The sequence below is a fragment of the Tympanuchus pallidicinctus genome, unplaced genomic scaffold (genome assembly GCF_026119805.1).
Source record: "Tympanuchus pallidicinctus isolate F22 unplaced genomic scaffold, pur_lepc_1.0 scaffold9, whole genome shotgun sequence".
NCBI lineage: Eukaryota > Metazoa > Chordata > Aves > Galliformes > Phasianidae > Tympanuchus > Tympanuchus pallidicinctus.
In genome coordinates, this window is record NW_026294813.1 from 7,926,935 (window position 1) to 7,952,246 (window position 25,312).

General features: G+C 36.1%; 1 protein-coding gene across 1 annotated transcript in view; it reads right to left on the minus strand.

The window, feature by feature from the left end:
- The window catches only part of ITGA1 (integrin subunit alpha 1), a 75,960-nt gene that overhangs the window by 24,285 nt on the left and 26,363 nt on the right, over positions 1 to 25,312 (minus strand). Inside the window, exons 2-12 of the mRNA XM_052670225.1 lie at positions 24,252 to 24,372; positions 21,385 to 21,497; positions 20,333 to 20,421; positions 20,128 to 20,242; positions 19,293 to 19,420; positions 13,643 to 13,791; positions 11,239 to 11,389; positions 9,258 to 9,423; positions 5,069 to 5,142; positions 3,435 to 3,579; positions 1,153 to 1,295 (exon numbers count right to left, since the gene is read on the minus strand). Of these exons, the coding sequence (XP_052526185.1) occupies positions 1,153 to 1,295; positions 3,435 to 3,579; positions 5,069 to 5,142; positions 9,258 to 9,423; positions 11,239 to 11,389; positions 13,643 to 13,791; positions 19,293 to 19,420; positions 20,128 to 20,242; positions 20,333 to 20,421; positions 21,385 to 21,497; positions 24,252 to 24,372 (1,394 nt within the window). The remainder of the gene's footprint in view (positions 1 to 1,152; positions 1,296 to 3,434; positions 3,580 to 5,068; positions 5,143 to 9,257; positions 9,424 to 11,238; positions 11,390 to 13,642; positions 13,792 to 19,292; positions 19,421 to 20,127; positions 20,243 to 20,332; positions 20,422 to 21,384; positions 21,498 to 24,251; positions 24,373 to 25,312) is intronic.

Below are 25,312 nucleotides of genomic sequence, written 5' to 3' on the forward strand. Positions count from 1 at the left end.
AGCTTGTTTTCTGTCCAAATTTGTACTTGCTAAGGGGACTGACACCTCTCAGTAGAGAGAGTTTGAATAGAATTATCCTAGGGAAGCTAGTCACAACAGTAATAAATAGAAAGAGGACAACCAATGTTCTTAGGCTTGCCAAGGAAAAAAAGTGGGATTATAGAATGATTTGGATTGGATGAGACCTTAAAGATCACACAGTTCCAACCTCTTGCTGTGGGCAGGAGTGCCACCCACCAGATCAGATTGTCCAGGACCCCATTCAACCTAGCTTTGAATGTCTCCTGAATGCAGCTTATCCCCTCCCAGTGTGTAACTTAAATCTCCTCTCTTTTAGTTTAAAACCATTCTCCTTTGTTCCACCTGTTTCCAAAGTGATATGTTCATAGTCTAGGCACAAGGTGTGGGCTGAATCTAACATTAATCTACAGCTAAGCTATACACCCTTTATTTCCTTTACACTCAACATGAAAAGTAGTCCTTTCTATGCTGGATATTGGCCTCAGATGGGCCATATCACTCAAACCTTAAAAACACTTGCTTTTCTTCGTTGACTCTAAAAGTCTCCAAGACTGATTAGCTGAGATGCAGATGTCAGCTACAGAAGATGAAAATCAGATTTGTCCTGATCAAAGATTGTACTGCAGCATAGAGAGACAAGAGTCTGCAGATCTTTCAACTTGTTTAAGCATGACATTATACTACCTTCTCTAATTAAGTAGTTACATGTTATTTTTTTTCCTGAAGGAAAAGCTGCTGTTCTATGTAATGATAAACTATTCAATATTTCATGCTATATCAACTGATTCTCCCCCACAGAATGTTGCTTATCACAACTGTTTCTTGCCAATAACATCTTTTCCAGGCAGAGGATAAAAAATTGCCAGTCCAGAAATGGCTATAACCACTTTCACAGCAGCAAAGGTTTACCCCACATACAGTAGATTTCCAAGAGTCTATGACTGCTTTACTTCCTGCTACATAATAGACCAGAGCATTTACCTAAATTTGTTTCTGATCTTGTAATCTTTCTGATTATAACTCGCAGTTCTATTTGGTTCTTCTGCAAGAGTTTTCTCATTTGAAATCATTATTTCTATTTGTCGTGCTATATTCATCTCGTATGTTAATCAATCATGAATGCATACTTACTTGTTCTCCTTTTAACCTCTGAAGTACTTGCACTTCTCTTCCTTCCATTTTATAAATGATGACTTGACCAGTATGATTGTATCGTGGCTGTCCTGCTATGTACAGCACACCTCCAGGTGTCAATGCTGAATTTACGGTATAGCCTACGAAGCAGAAAAGAATTCATGATGCAGTACACACAGAATGCATCTGAAATACTTGCTGTGATTCAGATGCTTTCTAATGCCTGGCTTTACAAACAAATGCTTACTCTTAGTTGCACTAAAGAACAATACCAGAGTCAAATGAAGGTGTATTTTTCTACAGGCTCATAGTCATGAGCATCACTGTGTCATCAAACTTGTTCACAGGCTGGTAAGTCTAAACTTCAGCAGAATTTTTATAATGTACATTTTGCTATCCTTAGGGAGAGTAAGAGGATGATGGTACAAATGAAATAGAGTCATCATCATAGGATCATAGAATGGCTTGGGTTGAAAAGATCCTCTAGTTTCAACCCCCTGCTATGTGCAGGGTCGCCAATCACCAGACTAGGCTGCCCAGAGCCACATCCAACCTGGCCTTGAATGCCTCCAGGGATGGGGCATCCACAGCCTCCTTGGGCAACCTGTTCCACTGTGTCACCCCCTCTGAGTGAAAAACTTCCTCCTAGTATCTCCTGTGTATTAATTTAAAACTACTCTCCTTGTCCTATTGATATCTACGTGTGTAAACATTGTTCCTCCTCCTGTTCATATGCTCTCTTCAAATACTGGTAGACCACAATGAGGTCTCCCCAGAGCCTTCTCTTCTCCGAGCTAAACAAGCCCAGTTCCCTCAGCCTTTCTTCACAGGAGAGATTCTCCAGACTGTTGATCATCCCAGTAGCCCTCCTCTGGACCCATTCCACAAGCTCTGTATCTTTCCTGTGCTGGGGACCCCAGGCCTGGATGGGGATCTAGTTCATTTTTCTAGCAAAGAAAGATGGGGCCTCACAAGAGCTGAGCAGATGGGCACAATCACCTCCCTCTCCTGCTGGCCACCCCTTTTTAAGTGCAACTGAGGATATAGTTGGCCTTCTGGCTGCAAGCGCACACTGTTGGCTCATGCCCAGCTTCTTGTCCACCAGGACCCCCAAGTCCTCCTTTGCAGGGCTGCTCTCAAGGGGTTCTTCCGTCAGTCTGTATTAATACCTGGGACTGCCCCGGCCCAAGTACAGCACCTTGCACTTGGCCTCGTTGAACCTCATTAGGTTCACATGGGCTCACTTCTCCAGCCAGTCCAGGTCCTTCTGGATGGCTTCCCTTCCCTCCAATGTATCAACCACATCACTCAGCTTGGCATTGTCTGCAAAGTTACTGAGGGTGCACTCAATTCCATCGTTTGTGTCATTGATAAAGATGTTGAAGACTGACCACTGACAGACACAACTTGCGAAAGGCCTCTAGCCAGACAAAGAACCACTGATCACAATAGCTGGTTGAAAAGAACAGTTGTCATTGGCTGTCAAAATGATAGTGTCCTGGTCTGACACTGGTCAAAATGTTCCAGGAGCATTTTGAACCCATCTCTCTTTAGTATTCATGACAGTTTAACAACTTGAGTGAAGACTAATAAAATTTGTAGTTAATAAAAATTATAGTAAAATTGCAAGTACTCTGGTAAATAGGCCTGAATTGGAGATATTAAAAAAAGTTAATGGAAATCTGCAAATAAGGAAAAAATGTGTTTGGTGGAAAAGATTAAATGATTCTTTTGGTGACTTTTCACTAGTGAAAATGTGGATGAAATGAGAGAAGGTATGAGAGAGCCAGGAGGTATTGAAAGAAGAACCCAGTGGAGCACACAAGGCAACAGAGATGCCTTTTGGTATAAATGCCTAAAAGAAGAACAATAGCTTGCCAATATATAATACATTATTATAAGGAGGATGGTGGTAAGCTCTTCATATTGTCCACCAAGTGATAGAAAACTGCTTAATTTTAAGTAAAGAAGATTTAGATGGAAATTATATAAAGCTTTTTATGAAGGCAGAGAAAAGCTTGAGAAGAGTGCAAGGGGAATTTTCGAGATCTCTGAACATATTAGAGATCTTTATTGGAGAAAAGTCCAGATATAATTAAGGTTACAAGTGTTCAGATTAACTTTTTATTGATTGCATCTTAAAGAATAAAAAAAATCATACAATAGACATCTCTATAAATTATAAAACTTCCCAGACTTTTAGAATGTAAGATAATTCATTCTAATAGATAATACTTAGAATGCAAGATAAATGTTACAATATGGGCTAATTTTCTTACCTAGATATGCTGCAAGGGGTTCAATTTTTTCTGAATGTCTGTCACGAAAAGTGTCATTACTTGGTATTGAAATATCACTGTCCTTCACCATGACCACTGTGCCATTCCAGTCATATGCACCAACTGCTCCAAGCATAACCCAATCCTTGTGTAGAGAAAAACAAAAAGCTGTTACCTATGTGAACCTTTTTTCATCACAGCGCTTAGCTGGGCAATGCTTTCTGTATGCGCATCAGATTTAGTCCTGCTTTTCTTAAAATACTGTGGCCTCAAATTAGAGGATGTCTCACACTTTTTGATAAAAACACACACAATTAAAAAAAAACACTGACCATTCAGGAAAAGTAACAGATTGAAATATATCTCCTGCAAGTTTAGCCCATAATGACACACAGGATAGAAAGATGAAAGAGATTTAGCAAAACCAGTCAGAAAGTACATCTAAATGCAGTCCAAAGATGAACTTTTAGAAAGATGAAATTTTCTCTGCTCTGCTGAACTTGTATTTAAAATGCACTTTTTGTCAAGGACACTGTTTGCTTTGCTGGAAGGTAGGAATGCCGTCTTCTTGATAAAAGAGACATCAGATACCCTGAGTCCTTCAACACAAAAGAACTGAGAACCCACTACTGAAGTCAAGCTCTGACAGCAGTTCAGTTCTATGGTAAGTTCAAACATTCACTCTACCAAATAGATAACCTTAGAAATCTTCTCAAGGTTCTCTATGAGAATAATATCTGTATGTAAGGTGAAGTACAGCGTTTGAAGGATAATGTACAATCTCATAGCACACAGTGAAAATTGACGCAGAGTATTTCTGCAGTGAAGTATTTATGTTAAATCCTGATGAAGGTGTGTTATTCTTTGTTTTACCCGTGATACGCTGAGTTGTAAACAAAGCTGCATAGAAGGTTTTCTACGGATGTCAGTTTGTCTGACTCAAAGTCTGCTCAATTAAATTATTTTCCTTTTGTGCTCTTTTCAACTGTCACTACTTTTTCACATCTTTAAAGTGTAACTATTTCCAGTTTATTTGATCTCATGCTAAATTTCCATTTAATTTGTGTACATCAAGCATAGGAATTTTCTGATTTTCAAAAATAAATAACATTTGCAGGAAGTGATTTATTCTACTAACAAATATTCCCAGGGATTTTGACATCCCGTTTCCCAAGTATTTACCCCCTGAGAATTGAGGTATTCAATATATTAATAGAGCTAACAATGCGTTGTGTTACTAATAATTCAAACCACATCCATTACAGAAATAGTCATTACATATATATCTTCAGTTTAAAGTTCATCAATACAACATAATAACAATTTGTATATTAATATTTATAGAGAACAGTTTTACAGTTAACATATTATAGAATATTTCCCTGGTAGAAAAATAGTATGGGAGCATCACATTTAGAATTAGTGTGAATAAGACACTTATTTTCTCCCACTGTTTAAAATTCTTCTTCATGTACATTGTGCAGAATACTGGTCTAAAGGAAATGTGGAAATATCCAACAGCAAATAAGGAGCAGGGCTGCAGGAAGAATTCTGAATGCTCATTCAAAATCTGTGATATTACCAACAAAAATCTACTTTGTAAACTAACTTCTCTTTTCAGACAGCTTGTTTACCTGGGAGTAATGAGCACTGAAACCAGCCTGTGACATCTCCATTTCAAATGATGCTGCTTGCTGATCAGTTGTTGCTATTAAACAAAAAAAGATGTGTAATGAAAATGCTTGCATGATAGTAAAGGACAACGTAATTAATTAACAAGACTATTTTGTGAATATAACTTTCAACAGATTTTCACAATAAATACAGAAATTAAGATTTGTGTTACCATTAAGTGAAAGAAACCATTTCCATTTTAAGATCATGTCTCAGAACTTGTCCAAGTAATACTGCTGGGCTAAAACTGAGATTTGACCTCAGGCTGATGTTAAATATGTTTGGAATGTTTGATTAATATGGTTAAGCCATTTTCCACTTGAGCTAAGCGAACAATAAAACGCATCCATGTAACCCCAGCCTCATACTCAAGCAACTAAAAATTTGTAGGCAGCTGGTAGAAGTTTAAATGAAAAACATTTGAACCTTTGTTAAAAACAAATTAGGAAAATCTCAACATTCCAAGATTCATAAATGTTAGGGAAGGGCTTGGGAACGATAATTCTTCCCAGAAATTCAAATGAAAATGTTTCTATTTCTCTTAAGTGACTGAATGAATAAGGTATCATGTGATTTAGTAGTACTGTCAATATCTTTTCAGGTAGTCACATACCACATACTAAACTGGCAGGCTTTCAGCAGGGTGCTTGCTCTCAGGTACATAAGCATCACAAGTAAGGTAACTGTATTCTGCATATTGATTCCTTCTTGAGAGCATGACATGGTAACAGGTATCACAAAGGAACTAAGATCTGTGTTCTGAGGCTTGTCCAAGAAGAACTGATAATTTGCTACCAATTGAGCACTGAGGCAAACCTCAAACAGGGTGAATGAGACTGAGGCATAGCCAGATATGGCTGCACAAATTTCAGACATCAGGACTACTAAATAATACAGAACTTCTGCTACTCAGCAGCTAAACCACAAAGGCTGCTCACTCATGTATGTCTTTGCTAATTGCTGGGATTTATGATTAGCTACAGTAAGCAGACGAACTCAAACACAAAATGTTCCACATACAAACATGGGCCAATGTGTTTCACAAAATGTAGCTGCTTTGCTAAGTCTGAGAAAAAATTGGTTCTTTTTGAGTATAAAGATTTTAAGTTGCACATTTGCTGATAAATAATGTTTTTCAGTAACAGCATTAATCATGCAACAAAAGATGCTTTTTAATGAGCTGAGAAAGACATGACTCTCATAGCTTCAAGCAGAAGACAATGCTAGTACTGTCAGTATATGCACTTCTGAATTCTGCTTAGATAATGGCCTTTACTCTAACTTTCCATTGAGTTTCAAACTGCCAAGCATCTAATAAAGGATGTTTTGTGAAAAAACATTTGTGCCTGCCTACATATTGGATAAAACATAAATATGCTGTTAAAATGAGAAGTACACGCCATGAGACACAGAGACATATGAAAAAGATTATGTGTAAAAATCCACTGGCTGTCAAATGTGAGTTTTTGTTGGATTTCATTACTCAGCTCTCTCTGAATTTTCCTTTGCAGTATTTTTAATGACAAAAAGACCAAAACAAAACCAAGAAATCTACCAGAGGAAAAATATCAGATGTACTCCTATACTAGCAGAAGGCTATTTAGATTAAGACTTGAAGCACATTCAGATACAGAATTTCATGAATCCAGTTTCTTCTGACCTCCACATTACATACAGAAATCAGTTCAGCTACACTGTATAGTCTTAACACAATGCACACATACAGTGAACTAAATTGTCCCAAGAAAGCTGTGAGGGACAGAAATAATCTGCTTTTCTTCCCATTCACCACAATGTATCCATGGACAGAGTTGCAAATCTAGAATAATTCCAGCAATGCTTTGGGTAGAGCAGGAAGCCATGCCTAAACAATCAACAAAAAGGGGCTTATTGAAATTCTTAATGACTGATTCTCATCATATTTTGTTATAAAGCTAAGATCTCATCTTACTTTCCACTCTAGTTTGCATTGCAGACAGAGGAAGCAATTTCTGAGACTTCTGCAGGTGGAAGAGAGGGTATAAATTGTTTCATTTCACAGGGGCCTCATGTAGAAATCTTGGAACAGACTGAAGTCCTAATGAAGATTTGGAAATCAAAGAGGCTTTTGGGTATGAAGTTATCTAGAACTCGTACAGGCTGAAAGAAGTCAATTTTTAACCTTTTTTCTTGATGTTTGGATAACTTTTTTTGTAATACAGCCAAATCTATCTGAAACAAAATTTGAAAATATGGCAAAAATATATCAAAGTACAAGAATACTAATAGTTCATAAGTTTATTTCAAATACAAAGTTGTAATATTCAAGAAGCAGATATTTGCCTCTGCATATTTTGCAGAAAATTAAAACTGTGTTCAAGGAATACTGCAGAACTTGCTGATACTTAGAAGAGGTATGCTGAAATATGCTGAAAATACCACATACTAAAGGAGTCCTATTAATTATACAAACAGGTAATATTTCTATTATTCAATCACATTGCTAGATTCCTCTTCATCTACCTAACTGCAACTGTACCATTAGAACACAAAACTTGTTTAAATGTTTGTCTTTTCTTTACCAATTTACTAATTTAATTTACTAATTACTAATGCCAGTGGAAGGGCTAGAGCCTGCTAAAGAAAGCATTCTCTCATCAACAGAAAGTCGAGGCCAGCACAGTTTCCAATGCTATTTGCATAGGCTGGGACTCCATGTGGTAGCTAGCATTACCTGATGACTACAGACTACTGAAAGGGACAAGGTGAAGCATAACAAAATTACACTGTCTCTTCTGGCTACATTTTGTTGTTCAGTGGGTTGTACTATAATGTGATCTTGAATCCGAGTTCTCAAAGTGTACTGATGTCCAGAAATATCCTTTGTCCTGCCATGGACCAATAAAACAGTCTATTACATTTTCATTAAAATTACATTATATATAATAGGGGTGATTAACAGATTTCATTCTAATAATAAAAGACAATGATTTTTCTTATGTCTCAAAAACTCATGGCTGTTTTCAACTTCTCTTTGAATAACTGTTTTGTAACCGAAAGTGTATTCTTCCTATAAAACATACACTTAACAAAAGAGCTTCTATTCCCTGAACTTTAAAGTACTGAGCAAGCTTCAGTAAGCTAAACTTGGGTTTTCAGAGAGTTGAATTAGTCTCAAGTAAAATTGGTTTATAAATGAGGAAATAAAATCCTTCAGAAAGGGAAAAAATAAGAATATACAAAATGGGGGAAAAAAAATTAGTAGCAAACAACTGATGATAGAAACATTTAACTCACACTAAATGATACACTACAAACACTTGTATGTCTAAGAAACATTAACGGAAATTTAAAGACCTTTAATATAATCTCATTTATTTATTTATTTATCTATCTATCTATCTATTTATTTATTTATTTAGACATTCAACTCAACATTATCTTTTGTTCCAGCCATAAACTACACAATTCTAGCTACTTGGAAAGCTGGAATGTTAAAAGAAAATAAGCCCAAACAGATGGATGTTGTCTTTGTATGACACTAAGCCCTTCAGAGTTGGTCACTGTAATTTATAACTAATAAACTTCAGTCTTCTATTAGCAGCACTGTACTTGAAACAGAGTTGGATGGTGTTGCCTAATTTGGATGGAGAATGTGAGGAGATATTAGGAGATAACTTTTCTCTGTTAAAATCTGACAATCACAAGCATTTCCAAAAGAAAAAATATATCTTACCAACTCTCTATACAAAACTCACATTAACTTGTACAGCAAACTACTACATTGTAGTTAATAACTAACCATAAAGAGAGTTTAAAGGCAAAGGCAGACAAACACATGATCATGGGGCAGTCTAGGACACACTCTTTTACATAAGAGAAGGCGAGTTCAAGTTCACCCAGGGGTAAAATGGTAATGGTTACTATAGTGACCCTTCTTACCCTTCTAGGCTACTGTCTCCATCTGCTCTAATCCATCTGAACATAATTCAAATTATTATCTATGTTTTTGATGTGTACTGTAAAATATCTTTATGATCAGCTGAAAAAATACTTGCATAACACATTTTATGCAGCATAATACACTGAAAAAGAAGATAAAAGCAAGTGGTCTTGTGTTTGCCTCAGCAGTAATGCAGGCATAAAGTAAAATTTTAAATAATGTCCTACCTTCAAGGGCAAATATTCTCTCTCCAAGGGCTTCAACAATAGTTACAAGAGCCAATTCATCTGAGACATTGAAGAAATGCTTTTCAGTAGGCTTACTGGCAATTGATTTTATTTCCTCTACAAATTTCTCAGTACTTAAATTTCCTCTGCTGTAGCTGCCAAGAATCTATAGAGGATTAAAAAAAGAGAACCAAGGTTATGTTTTAAATCCTATTTTTAAAAGATACCTTAGAGGAAGGTAGTCAGAAAATATTAGAAAATCATATCTAACCTTCATGGTTCTATTAAAACCTCCCCTCAGATTTATAGCCTTCATTGAATAAAAGCCATTGTTTTGTAACTAGAACAGAACTGTATGAGAGCTCAATATTTTCTTTTTTTTTCTGCAAGCACCAATAACAGCAAGCAAAGCAATTGTATGGTGTAATATGTATATTATCCTCAACTGCTGCTTTCATCCTTTCATCACAAAATTCCTACGATTTGTTGACATAGACCTTAATTTAGAAAACAACAAACAAACAAAAAACAACCCTGTCCCAGACAGAATATATAATTGTACTGACTTCTAAATATATACCACCAGTTCTTCTCACAACACAATATACAAACAATTAAGGACATACTTATTTATGAACAGGATAGTTAGTTTTTGTAACGTATAACTTTGCCTGTAAATACATCATGACATTGCATTCAGTATGATGCTCCAAGACTTCAGATTTTGCTAATAGTTTCAAAATTGCTGCCGTAAAAATTCAGGATGCCTCAGAATAAAAAGGCTAATTTTTCCAATTCTCTGACAAACACTTATTTTTTCTGGGGGAAAAAAAATAAATCTGTGCACTTTCTTGCTTTGAGAGGGAAAACCCAAACACATTTCAGTGTTCTAGCATTCCTGGACACTGAAGCAATTCAAATTTGGTTTTAGACAGTGATTTTAGCTAAAAATTACTGCATAATCAGCAAGGACATTTTTTTTCAGTGCTCTTTAGCTTTATAAATGCAACTATTGAAAATGCCACCTGTGTGTAACTAATCTTCAGTTCTATGATTTTATTTAATTTAAAGACATTTACTTTCTTGAAAATGTTTGATCTCCTATTATGCCATTGTACGGTTAGTCATGCAAGGAAAGTAAGCTTTTCGTCATCTGGTAACAATGCCACCAAGGGTCATTCTTTAAGGCATGAAGGGGAAATAAAAAATCTATACTTCATCAGTTTTGGTGCTTGAGATTATTTAGTCTGTTCTCAGAACCAGAGAGTATTAATATGACAGGTTGTTCTTACTAGGAGAAAAAAAGAGAGAGAGACATGAACAGAGACAACCCAATGTATCTTAAAAGTTAATGAGAAAAAACAGATTAGTCCAGCATAGAATATACAAATATAGCAGAGGTTACACCAAATCTATCATTAATTTTTCCATAACACTCTGTATGAGTTAGCTTTCATCATATTTAACCTCTCATTCAGCTACTGATATTGCTCAACGTGAAATGACAACTTCAGTATTCCAGCACACAGTGCATCCATAACGCACCTTTGCTCTTATTGTTTATTTCTAAGTGGATAACATGTTTATACAAACTGTTCAGAAGATTTGAACTAATCTTCTCTGTTCACTATTCCTTTTTTTTTAAAAAAAAAAAGTTTATGTTTTATACTGCCTCTTAAACTCTTTCATTTATCTTCACAGAAAAAAAAAAAACCAAAACAAATGAACAACAAGAAAAAACCAAACCAAACAAAAAAACCCACATACACAAAACCAACCAAAACTAAACCTTAAACCTTGTCAGATAATTTTTTCTTTCATGCTTTAAGATCAGAAAAAAAAAGGTAATTTTTTTTTTTTGTAAATCTCCGAAATGATTATATTTCCATCAAGATTCTGTGACATAAGCATTTTAGACAGACATCTGAAAGGTGAAACACTTTTCAGACTCCTACTTTTATTCCCATTACTTTTCACTTACAGCAATTGCAAATCTCTGAATGTTTTCATCCTCACACTTATCAATCACTTTTTGTAATCTGTAGTTGTCGTGTGATTCCCCATCAGTCACAATAACCATTACTTTTTGTACTCCTCTTCGTGCGCCATGAGCCTCAGTAAATGCCTCTTCCCTAAAGGAGGTATAAAGGGTTTAAAAAAGGCAAAGTCAACATCTTGCACACACATCATTTTGGTTAGTCAACCCTGATACAAAATATGTTACATTAAGTAGAACGTAGGAAAAAAGAAATAAAAATTAACCAGGAACAAATACAAACAAGATCAATTGGAATTTAGATGAGAGTTTACAGTCAGTGTTTCACAAGGATTCTTTCAACTGTGACAGAAGAAAAGCACAGTGTTGGATGGTGAATAATTATTTTCCTAACTGAATACACTGTCATCTTAAAAACAGTTTTAGTAGCTTAAAAAAACAAACAAACAAACAAACAAAAAAAAAAAACAACAAAACATGTCAATCAAAACCCCTCCTCCAAAATCCACATCTGAAAAAGTCTATTTTCATACTAAAACAGCACTTTCAGAAGCCAGAAGTATTTCTTCAGTTACCAGCACACATCTACAGCAAAACAGGATGTTGTAGACGTGGCAGAAGTAGGCTCCCAGTGAGTGACAGCAGGCGTGGGTGACTCAATGAGCACGGCAGATGGGGAAAGGAACACTGAGGGGGTGTTCATGCAGGCTGGGCATGACATGGTTCTGCACGGAACCATAAAAGTAAACGGTGGAATAGGGTTCTGGAGAAGATGGAAGCAAGGCTTCCTCTTTTTAGAAAAGTATCACCAATCTTAAAGACTGGCCACGCAAATAAAAGCTAAGATTCATCTCGGATGACAACCAAAAATGGAAGTTAGGAGGGACTGCAAGAGCTGAGGAAACTTTGTTGATACTTCCTGTACATACCAGCCTGTGAGGGTTTGTGGTGCACAGGGACTTTCTGAACCACATACACTTTCTCAGTATTTGCTAATTGATTCTGCCTGAGCTTGCTTGGGCTCCATGGAATTCCTACTTGTAACAAAGTATTCCTCAAATATTACTGTGAAAAAGTAATAGTGTTGTTGGGTTTAAAGCATAGCATCAACAAATCAGATACTTAAACAGTTAATCAGTAAGATGCTGCAGATTTAAACTAGAAGAATATTTGGGAAGAGAGACATGCTATGTCATGGAATAAAGTAAAGCTGTTATGCTAGAAGTAGGAGAAAAGGGAAAAAATATGAAAGGCTTAGCAGTACGGATCATTGTTATACTTGAGTGTATGAATATAGTTCATTCTTGTGTAATCTGTGCTAAAGCCATCTCAGAGTCTGATCATACAGCACGTGCAGGACAGTCAGGGCATCAGGCCTGGCCAGCATGGAATCATATAAAGCAGGTCCTGCTTGACCAAACCAATCTCCTTCTTTGACCAGGTGACCCACGTAGGGTGTTAAAGGAGATTCAGAGGAGGATCATAAGGATGATCAGAGGGCAGGAGCACCTCTTCCATGAAAATAGGCTGAAGCAGCTGGAATTCTTCAGTCTTGAGAACAGGCTCCAGGAGACCTCATTGCAGTCTTTCATTGCTCAAAGCGAGTCTACAGGATAGACTGGGAGGGACTTTTTTTTTTTTTTTTTTTTTTTTTTTTTTAAGTCAGGGAGTGTAGTAGTAGGACAAGGTAGAATGGTTTCAAACCAAAACAGGACAAATTTTGATTAAATCTAAGGGAGTAATTCTTTACTATGAGAAAAGTGAGGTGCTGGATGGAACAGGCTGCCCAGAGAAGCCTGGATGCCTCTACACTGGAAGTGTTCAAGGTGAGGCTGAATGGAGCTTTGGGCAACCTGATCTACAAAAAGGCACTCCTGTTGGTCTTTAAAGAACTCTCTAACCCAAACCATTCTAAGATTCTATGAGTTTTTATTTTCCCAGTGCTCTAGAAGATTTAAAGACTTCTGACATAAAATTTCTAGACTTGTTGACAAATGTGGATTTAAATCCCACAATAATCTTAACCTCAGAAGAAAGAAATTAATATTAAAATTTCAATTTTTTCCCATTTCCTCTGAAAAACTTAATTTCATCTATCCCTCTGCATACACAGCTCCTGCCTAACCTACATGTATACCCAAGTCCTTCAATTGCCTTCGCTTAGGACTACAAACTGTGTTAGTTTCCACGTGTTTTCTCTTTCCCATTTCCTTCATTCATGAAACAGCTGCCTTTTCAGGGTGCCACATGTAACTGTCATTGAGGTTGGACAGGTTTTTTATCCAGCCTCACCTTAAATCTCATTTATCTAGCTAAATGAAGTCATCCTATTTTTGATATCTTTTAAACTTGTTCCTGTCATATTCAGGAAAATATTTAGTGAACTTACCTTGCTGTATCTATTCCAAGGGCTGTCATAGTTTGTGTGCCACCCCTCTGACGTATTCTCAGGGCTGCAGCCATCACTTCTTCTGTTGTTGAGTAGGTATTCAGGTAAAATTCATGGACTACAGTCTGCCCATACTGGACAATACCAACCTGAAACACAACATTTATATTAAAAATCAACCACCATTAAAGAAAGTAGCTACATCTCTTGTAGTGAGGTAAATGCTCATCTGTACCTACAGCCAGGAGAAAAAAATGTACTCCATGTCTTTTCCCCCAGTATGAAGCACCTATAAGCATTTGAGAAATAGAAACTGGAAAACAGTGAATGAAATCTTTTCAAGTTTCTAAGCTGTTTCTTTATTACAAATGGGAACAAAGTAAAATGCAAGCTCAACTCCTTGTTCTTCCTGACACAGGGTCATTTGAAATGCAGATCTGCTCACTTCTAGGACAAGGCATTCAACGCCCTAACAAGCAGTCACAAGTTTTCAAAGGGATTTCCTTAAAGAATATGAGACTGTACTTCACATACAACTCCTAATTCTGTCCAAACATAAAGTTCTATAAATCAACAGACTATTTACTCTACACACAGCCTAGAAACAACACTCTGTTGATAAACTTAGGTCATTGGGGTTGAGAGGAAGACCTAAGCAACCATATCTTTATAAAGACAAAAGACCATAACCATTATCACAAGAGGAGGTAAGCCAAAGTAATATCCCTGACAAGTTCAGAGGAAAAAATACAAAATGGCTGCTCCTGGAATAAGAGAGTGATGAAAAGACTCAAAAAAAATGCAACCACCCTGGACTGAAAGCAAACACAAATGCTTGAGGGAACCTGCTGCAAAAACAAACTGTAAAATGAAAAGAAGATAAGCAATATCCTTAAATACTAATTAATTTCCCTCATTCATTTCTGTCACTTTTAATGTTTTGGCAGGTACTTGACAGCTTTTACTGGGAAGAATCCACACAGTGTTCCATTAGCATATTTCAATTTTATGTTACATATGGCAATTTATAGGTATTATTTAGGATTATGCAGTATTACATGGCACATTTATGTCTCACTCATCTATTTTTAAAACCACTCTAGCATGTAGATACTAAGCATCACATTATTTTAGAGGTGGCTTAGTACGTCCTTTGCAATTGCTTTGCAAGTGTTTCCTGGGGTACTTTCATAGCCTCTCAGACCATGCACAATGTTTGATTGCTGGCATTCACTGCTTATATTTAAACAAAAAGGGAGACTTGCAGTAGAAGAATAGATATTGTAGAATTTTTGGTACTAGTCTTTGATGTCATGAACATTATGAAACACTATCTAAATAAAATTACAAAAGTATAATGCAAAATCTATCCCACCTGAGTCATTTTAACCTTTTCTCTCTAAGTTTTTCTCTAACCGTTTTTTGGCATCTGTCTGTGAAAGCAACACTGAGACAACATGCTATAATTGTTTCTGTTCTGTAGATAATACTATATTCATGACTGAATTTTTTTTCTTCTTTTTGTTTTGTTTTGTTTTTGTGGTAGCAGTCAACAAACTATTTCTAATAATTATTTTATTTTGCTAATGATTATTAGCAAGTTATTAGTCTCCTTCGTATAACCTAATCTGAAAAGGATGCTGTTGATCATTTAGAACGATTACTATTGACTGATGAAAAACAACAGGTTTTCATCATGCTTGGCCTTTTGGATCAGGAGGAAAGCCTCAATTATTTCAGTACCATGCACAAGAAACGCAGCAAGAGATTTCTGTTTGTCAGTGAGACTGCTTTTGTGGATTCAGACTCCTTCACTGAAGATTTTATTGACATCAAGGGTTAAACTGATCACTGACTTCTGCCAAGATCAGGATAATAAGTATCTGCCCATCTTTCGCTGTTCGAGAGACTCATGCTGATGTTGTCTTTTTCCTAAAAAAGACACTGACTTGTATCATTTCCTACTTGAGAGGAAGCACTGTACATGATCACAGCAAGTAAACATTTTGAGCATTTCCTTCTCAGGAAGTGAATAGGAAGAACATCTGAGTCTGGAGAACTGTGCTGTGTTGTATAGCTTGTAAATCAGGAAGGAAAAGGGGCATGTGGTTATCTTGTGGGATACAATTGTTCTGTGAGACCCTTCCTTAGCAGTAGTGTTGAAAACACTAGTCATCACGTTCTACGTCTTTCATGGCATCAGTGATGAGCCACACCTCACAAAAGGTAACATAACTTCTCAGAATAGACAAAACAGTTCTAGGCTGCATGTCCAGGTCTCCTGCAGGATCATAAATTAAAGTTCAAGTTTTAAAATTAGAATTTTATTATATGAGATGGTGATGAAGGTTTGAATCTAACAGAAAACTATTAATGAAATACCAGCGCAGTGCAAATATACCATTATATGATAATAAACATCTTCAAACTGCATAACTTCAGCAATCCTAATTTAAATGAACTAATTAATTTAAATCTGGAAAACACAGTAGAATTATGCTGATAAACATGAATTCTGCTCCACTTCAGAAAAAACTACATTTTTCCCAACATTATTGACTGTAATCTACTGAACAGCTTTTTAGTTCTTAAATCTAAGCTCAGTACCCTAGCATACCACAGATCTTATATTATACAAGGGAATAATTCTTTAATTGTCTCCAGTTCCTATGAAAAAGCCATTGCAACAGAGAACATTGCAAGTGAAAAGGCTGTGCTACTTTGGAACAAAACATTCTAAATGACAATAACTTCCCGTTGTTCCTTCTGTTAGTGAAAGCAGACTCTTTTTTGGAGAGCATATTCTGGCTTTCCTAATCAATTACTAAACCATGTTGTACATGGAAATTACGTGATGGGATTCACATCACAGGGGTGTGGGAAGTACAGCCAAACCCAGCTACAATTTGTTTGGTCTACCATGCTCAAAAAGAGTCAGACACAAATTACCTTTAAGCCACTAAAGGTGCCTTTCTCCGTTCTACTTTTATTTTTTTTTAAAACTTCTTTAAAACAGCTCTGTTCTTCTGGATATAAGATATGACACGACATGATTTATTAGTCCACTGATACAATCCTTAGGGACATAATAAGGATCAGGCCAAATACCTATGGCTCTCTTGTGTTAATGGAGAATAAAAAACATGTTTTAAAATTTCTGAGTGCCATTACAGTAGAGCTATGAAGTTAGAATTAAGCATATTGAAGTATTTTTAAAATATCCTTCTATGAGAAGGCTGTTCATATACAAAGGATTGAAAAAGTGCATTCTCATATTAAAAAAAAGTTGTCTCCATAGAATTTAAAAGAGAAAAAGAAAAAAGTTATTTCTTTGCAGTTGTATTAAAAAGTGAAATAAAGCAGAAATAAATATTTTTGTCTTCACATTATTTTTCTCATTTAATCCATATTCCATTTCCTCTTCTCTGTTGTCATGTTTTCTTTCCAACTTCTATTCCTAGGCTTGGGATATGTACCTTAACTATCAATAAGGCATTATTTTTCAGAGAAGGGAAAACAGGAAAGGAAAGAAGCATTTCTGAAAAATATTATACTAAATTTGTCTTTTTGCATCTGAATCTTCTAGCTTTCACTTTCAAATATGCCAAATGGGATACTGAGGAATTTCTGTTCTAACTTACCACAACCCTAATGGCTATTGTTCATGCACAGGGTAAATGAGAGTGGAAAATAATTCTTCTAAGTCGGTAATCAAAACATAGTTTTGAACAAGTCACACCCAAGCTAAGAAGCTATTCTGTAATCACTTCATTCCTTTCCTGAATGAGAAGAAAACAATTTGAAGCCAGTGAAAGTACACTGGATTTCAATGAGCTCAAAAATCCTAAGAAAACGAACACAGGAAAAAATGGTTAAAACAGAGAAAGTAAACAACTGCTCATTAATTTCTATTTTGTTTCTAGATGAAGGAGAAGAAACCAGCCTGCTCTGCTATTTCTCCTCTTTCCTATTCAACAGTAGTTTAAATGCAACCTGTGAGAAAGGAGAAAGCACGGGTGGAAGAAGCAGAATAAACTTTCTACTGCCTGTGGCTATGAGTGTGTTCTTAGATAGGGAGCAGGGGGGAAAGGAGAGGGCTAGCTAGGATAAAATTCTTAGGAGGAAGGGACAGGAAAGGTAACGAGTTCTCCCAAAAATCCTTAAATATTTGCCTTCCATTTCCATTTTTCCAATCTTTCTCTTCCTTTTCCCATTCTTATTTGCCCCTCAAATGTTTCAGCTCTTTAGTAACCAGATGCCAAGGCTGACGCTCTTGAGTAAATAAGCATACATGTGAGAAGAAAGGGTAGCTATGCCAAAACTTGGAAAGAATGTATTTTGCAGGTGGAGATAGCTGACTGCCGGAATGTGAGCAGGAGATCAGCAAGAAGACCTTTTGTGCAGGACAAAGCAGGAATCCAAAATCAAGTAAAAGAGGTGTGGCAATGTAAAAAAATTCAGAATCTCAGGGTGAGTAACAGGGGGAGGGTGCAGTATCATTCATTGCCCTACATACTCTTCCCATGAAGCCCTTTGGGCACAAGGAGTAATGACTTTCATGCAGCCATTGATCTTTAAGTATTTTCCCAAGATACTATGTGTACTTGAGCAATCACCACTTTAAGGACCAAGAGCATTTTTTTTTTTTCCTTCTGTTACATCTGACAGTGTTTTTCCCTCTTCCTCACACCATCTAGGAAAGTGGCATGTATAAAATAAGAGGACACAGTTGTGACGGTGACAGTTTATACGTAACAATTTACCAGCTTGCATTCAGCACAGCCAATAGGGGACTTGGATGTTAACCCTATTAACTTGGAAAATGACAGAGATATTCTTTGTAGACAGTTGTATCCTTTACATCTGCAGGAGCTAATGAGAAGTAGCAAAAAGATTTTTGGCCTATAGCACATCAAATAACATAAAGGATCATAAAAAATCCTTTACTTTGGGAGGAGAGAGAGGGTCAAGTGACAGGAGGTTCTTGCCAATCAAACTTTCTATGTTAAAATGTTGGCCCCTTCCTCATTTTATGGTCAAATTGCTGTTTGCATACTCTATTGAAAACTCTGTGAAACATTTCACGCCCTGAACTGTGATAATTGGTTGTAGCTTGTGATGAAACTGCTCTGATTTACTGCAGCAGGGAATTTGGGCCATTAAAGAAATGCAGCTTTAGAGCCATTTGCTATTGTCATTTCAAATTTATATGCTTGGTGCTCCACAGAACAAAATTTTGAACACCGCTCCAGAAATCTTACAATCAAAAGTCTGAACTACGAATGTCTGTCTTAGAGGAGCAGTAATGTCCTTTGTGCTATAAAGACAAGAAGCAACTGTGAAAAGGAAGGGAGCAAGAAAGGACAAAGCTCAGACTGCCTTACTTAAGACACTTAACTTCTGCCACTCAGTTAGAAAATTGGTCTCTTCAAGCAGACTGAATAGCTGGAGAAGAGAGAGCCTCCCTGACATCACCACTCAGCAGCATAGACAGACTCAGTAGTAGTTTTCAGCTGCTTTGTTCTTGCACTCTATTACAGTATGGTGTTATAATTACAAAGAGTTCCATAGACAGTGCTCTTATTTAATTTCCTGTGATTTTTTTCTTTGCCCTGCAAGTTAAACAACAATAAAATGTCTATTACTTTACCTGTGTTTGCTGAGGACCTATATCCATGTTTCTCAGAAGACTGTTAAGGAAGGCTGTGACACTCTCCCATGGATAAATGCTATTGGACCCATCAAGGACTATGACGATGTCCAACTGGGTTTTACACTCTGCAACACAGATGGCCACGTAGTAATTGATTTAAATAAGGTTCAAATATATAATTGCAGCTAACTATTATGATTATAATAATTACTTTTAATAAACTAATATTTAATAAACTTAATAATTAATAAACTAATAAACTTATATCCCTCTATAACGGGTCTGAGCTGATGTGCTTGATGCAAATTGTCATTCAACAACTTTTCTATGGTAGTTTATGTGATTTGGTATTCCTTTGAACAGCAAACCACTCACTTGCAAACTGATGTTTAAGAATGGGATTAGAAGATCACATAACTGGAATATTTACTGGTGAGCATGCCTTATTAAATACCAATTCCTCTCTGATATTCCAAGGTACCAGGCCTTTAAGATTTTTATATTACTAAATTGGGTTTGAATTAAGTTTTAACAACGTGCTGTCATTATTTAACAAGAGCCTTTTGGCCTTAAGTAAAAAACATAAGCAACTATTTTTAGCAATTGTGTTTGGATGTTACATAGCCCTCTAATAATTGTTTATATGAAGATAAACTCCAAAATTAGAAAGAATTTAGGTTATATACTGGCAATGAAAACATTTACTTAACTTGGTAATGCTACTAGCTAAGGAGAGGAGTTTGTACTTTTTGGTATGCCTGTGTGTATACATTCATCTTGTTTGGCACTTTGTATTTTCAGACACACAAGAGAATTCCTGTGGCATGCATACCTTGTACAGATGGAGCAATTGCTTTCACAGTTTCAAAAGTGGAGCTGACATTGGAGCAGACTCCAGTTGTGTAATGCAAACGCCCACATTTATAAGCATAGAGCGGTCCACATGCCTTTAAAAGATGAAAAAGGGTGAAATATTTGGTATGGTACCTAAGGAAAACACAGACTTCTCTTGAAATTGGCAAAAAGTTCTTCCTTACCAGAAAGCCTCCTTTCGGGTTAGTGACTAAGGTTGTTCCAAGAGTCATGTTTTCTTTTACTTCCATGACGTTAGGCACTGAAGTAGCGTCTATAAATAGATTAAAATGTTAAGTATTTGAGAATGTGGAAACAAAATGTTAAAGTATATATCTGCTACCATAGGGCTTCCAGCTTCTAAAATAAAACACAGAATGACACTGATTCCATCAAATATTTTAGCACCCCTTCATCCTCCTCTTTCAGTTCCAATGAACAAGAAAAAAAATTGAGACTGGCTTTTATCCCAGAAAATTTGTCTGCGTTGCTGTCTCAAATAGTTTTCTTTAACTACAAAAATAATAAAGTAAAAATAACAGCACTATAAAAGCAAAACATTATTGTTCACACAGTTTTGTCAAATAGAACACATTCTTTTTTTTTTTCCTTGTCTTGCTATACATGAATTATAGCTTCTATGTTTGCAACTTTTTGATTTTTTTTTTACATTACTGACATTAAGATTTTCAAGGGAAAAGAATGAAAAAAATAGGGTGACAGGCATATTTAGGAGAATTCATATCAAGGGGAAACCTCTTTCTGTCTGCAGTGAGTATCTCTTGACACTAGACAAAGAAACAGATGAATATTTACCTGCACCTTATTTAGGTACTTCAGTTTGGCTCTTGGTAGTTATGTGATTATCAAAATCTTACTGAATAGGCAATAGGAAGGCTCTCATTGGCTCCAGGGAGCTTTGGAAAGGGTGGCCTATGAATCTATGATCCTTGGTCTTTCTGCCAGAATTTCCAAACCACAGTCAATCAGTGCCAGTCATAACAATATTTGGATAACACAGCCAATGCCCATTCTACAAGTACAAGCATGTTTTCCAAAGGGCAATGAGGAGCTTTAAAATAAAAATGTTTTTGATATTACAAATAGAACTTCCTTCACATTTACTTCTGAAGTCAGAAGTAAATTTTCTCAATAGAAATAACTTTAACACTTATTTCTTAAATAAAAATCTCTTAAAATTCAAACCTCCACATATCAGCTTCATTTGTTTTCATACCTGGTAAATTCAGCTTTATGCAGGGGGATTGGTTGTCCCTTCCTACAGGGCACTTGTACACATCTCCTGTTCTTTTCTCAGGTTGGCCAACTAATGGAGAACCAATAAGTACCCTGCAAATTAAATATGTTATTTGAAATTTCGTCTTCCACTAAATGCATGAGAATTGGCAATTAAAATTTACAGATAGAACATACCTCCAGCAAGCTCTTCACAAAGAATGTAGAATGGAAAATAAGAAAAGTGTCTAATATTGCTCATTCAGACACATTAAATGAAGCTCTTTTGTTTCTTCTTTAAAAAGGAACATGGAAAGGAAATATTCCTATATACCAAATATATATTTAAATAGTATCAGTGGGTGGATTTTCGAAAAACATTGTGAGCAGTATGGAAGGAAAAATATGTTTTATTTGTGTCATTCTTGATAATATATTTTAGGAGAAAAATTTCAAATGTCAGTGCTGAGCAGGGATCAAATTCAAAAGGGGAGGCTCTCAAACACCAAGCAGAATGTGAGTCAGCAGTTCAAAATACATTATGGATGGCTTTTATTCTGTGCAATTAAAAAAAAAAAAAAATATTATATGATCAAAAATGTCTATTCTTGCATAGTACTTTGTAAGCACTAAAAATTAACATTCACTCCTAGATTCAGTGTTTCAGCAGAAAATGCTTTTTAGAGATGGTTGCTGTTTTTGTTCTCACATCTTTGTCAGCCTCGCTACCCGGTGAATGGCTGACTCCATTAAGTGAAAGGAAGAATTCAAGTTACAATGGAATCATAGCACATGATGGAAACAGAAACCCTGCCATTAAGAGTAATAGTTATGTAAGATTTGCTCCTGGACACTTAGGTGATTATGAATAGTTACTGTGAGAACTAATTTTGCCTTTGATCATAGATTAATGATTCCAGGTAGAAGATAGATGAACCAACTACAGAATACAGGTAAGATGTTGTCTAAGGATTTTAAAAAGATGAAAGGAGAATTTAAACCCAGTACACCATCCAGCTTCCAAATGAATATACTGAAAGAGCTGATTGTGATCCAGTACAATTTTTTAATATTTAAAAGCAAATCAAATGGTCTGAGCACATATTATATCTGACTGATCTTTCAAGCTGAAAAAAGAACATTACAGCATACACCAAAACTTAGAGTATGCACAACAACCTCTAGTGCATCTCTGACTTCCATTTAACTGCAGAAAAGCTGAGTACGCTTGACATCGCACAAGAGGTGATCAATCTCAGTAGGACTATGACCACATATTGTGCTTTTTTTTCAGAAAAAAAAAAAGAAAAAAAGAAGAGTCCTGTGAATTAAGTGGTTTGAAAAGCCACTTTATCTGTTGGCCCAGTGGACTCTACTTTTTCTTTGAGAAACAAGTGCAATCTGGTTTTAAGAACATCTGTTTCCGTTGAAAAACTCTACCTGGGATATTTAGGTAGAGTTGACAAAGCACCACAAAAGCTTTTTATATTTAAACTACCAGCCTGCAGCTTTCTTGCTCAGTATGTTGTTACACTGCAGGAAGCTGAAAGCTTGAAAACTTAACAGCAACTTGGGAGTTCAGTGTTCACAGATGTTGACACTCATTGGCTTACACTGTGGTCTTCCTTCAGCCAATGGGAGAGTAGTAACTTCTGGCTCGTATAGTTTTTGCATGTATAAGGTTTCAGGACAGTCATCGGCAATATTGCTGTACAAAATACCTGCTCCTAGAATGGACGCCATTTCCTAAAACTCTAAATTAGCTCAAAAAAGGTCATTATTTATCTTTCTTTCATTATCTGAGTGCAGATTGGTATTTAAACATCCTGCAACAAAGACAATCAAGACCTAGCACTTTCAAAAGCAGGCTTTGCGATTTCATTTCAGTGAGCACTTCCCATGCTGTGCAGACTCAGACACCAAGCAGGCCTGGTGCCTGAAGAAAGGATCCACTGAGGCACCGCGGAGCAGCGTGGCTGTCAAGCGGCCACATGTCCTTCATCCCAGGCTGCCAGCAGGAGTCCCTGGGGTTTATCAAGAATGTCAGATTGCTGGCAAAGCTTGTGGAAAAACAGAGAAATCAGCTAACAACGATGCAGACCTCAGGGTTCCCAAACCTTTCACCATTCAATTGCTATTTCAGTCCTCCAACCCCATGATTTGCTTGTGATGTTAGTTCTTATGAGGTGAGAGCATAAACTGTTTATCAAAAGACTGACAAGCAATGATAATGGTAATCCAAACACCAAAATCAAATTTATAATTCACGAGAATTATAAAAGGAAACGGCAGGTGAAGAAGGCAGCGCCAAGTCCCAGATGACAATATATTACCAACTGAGAGATACAATTAGGCCTCCAAAAGAGAAGCTAGGAATTGTATTACTAAACGTTTTGACAGAGAAACCTTCTCACCACAGACACTAGAAACTCAGCTCAGATAATGACTGACAGAACACTTCAGGAAAAGATATGTAAAACAGGTTAGGTGCAGCAGGAGCAATTTCACTCATGATACATTAATATTGGAAAAGATGAACAATTATTTGGTAATATGGAGAATGATAAATGGAGAAAAGAGGGCTCAGACAGAACATAAAGCTCAGTTCTAGCATGGAGAGAATTTACCCAATTTATGAACTCATTTCTGTCTTTGAGGAAATCACGAAAATATAAATTTTGACTTTGATTTTTTTCACCCAAACTTTGCATGCGTCTCTATGGCGGTTCATCAGTTTAAGAAATCTGATGAAGACTGACAGAAAGCGATCCTGCTTAAATATTGGGCAATTTAGAAACACAGTATAGAACTTTAGTCACTGAATATCTGATAATTCGGAGTTTAAACTTAAGAAAAAAATCAACTTACCATTTTCCTTCCTCATTTTCATACTGTTGAACAGTGTACCCAAACATGTCTTCAAGAGACCCACTGAAAGTCATTGCATTTTTCACATCAACATTGGATGCACCAATGAGGTGAATGAAAGCTAAAAAAAAAAAAAAAAAAAAAAAAAAAAAAAGTAGCAATATGCATGAAAACCAAGACTTTTAGACAACAAGGTTCAGTTACTGAGCGTAAATGACAAGGGTTGAAAATGGCATTTTAAGCATGCTTACCATAGCTAGCAAGAGACTTAAAATGTACTTTCTCAGACATACATACACGCTATATTTAGAGATGGACTTCTGCAGCCCAAACCTATATGTTATTTTGAAAAGTCAAAATTACTGAATTACTAGTCAACATTCCCACACATACACGAAAATAAGGTTTTTTCACTTTTCTATGTTCTGAAATTCTAGCAGTGATTTCTTCTACCCTTGTTATGCTAAAGTCAATTTTAAATCACTGATTCACCTGCAGAGTGGTGCCTTTAATACAGAAGACCCAAAACTTAGTCAAATTTATAAAGCATTAAGATTAGTTGAACAAAACAGTTATATAGAACTTTTATCTGAAATAAGCATTTTATGACCATTTGCTGAAATTTAACAGTTAATTAAAAAATCAAAATTCATAATGTTTGCTGCATGTCAAACCATTCAAATAATGACCAGTTACTAAAATACTTCTGTTACTCATTACTGAGATGATGATGTTCTCATAGAAAGCTTGTTACTATAATTAAGTTTCCAAATGGCCAATACTAATCTGTCTCTCTCAGCATTTTATTTCCTGCTTACTGCAGTAAAATATCACAAAAAGACTATTTATCACATAGTAGGTATTTCCAGTTTCACTGAACAGCAGAAAAAGGAAAAGTTTGTGTTATTTCAGCTTTATTTCCTCCAGTCAGGAAATACAAAATAGGGAACATACTAAAGCAAATCTTAGTTTTATTCTTCTGAAAAGATTAATTATAAGGAATGGGGAAAAAAAATAATGGGTGACAGTATGATGGGAAAAAATTTGCAAGAAAAGTAATT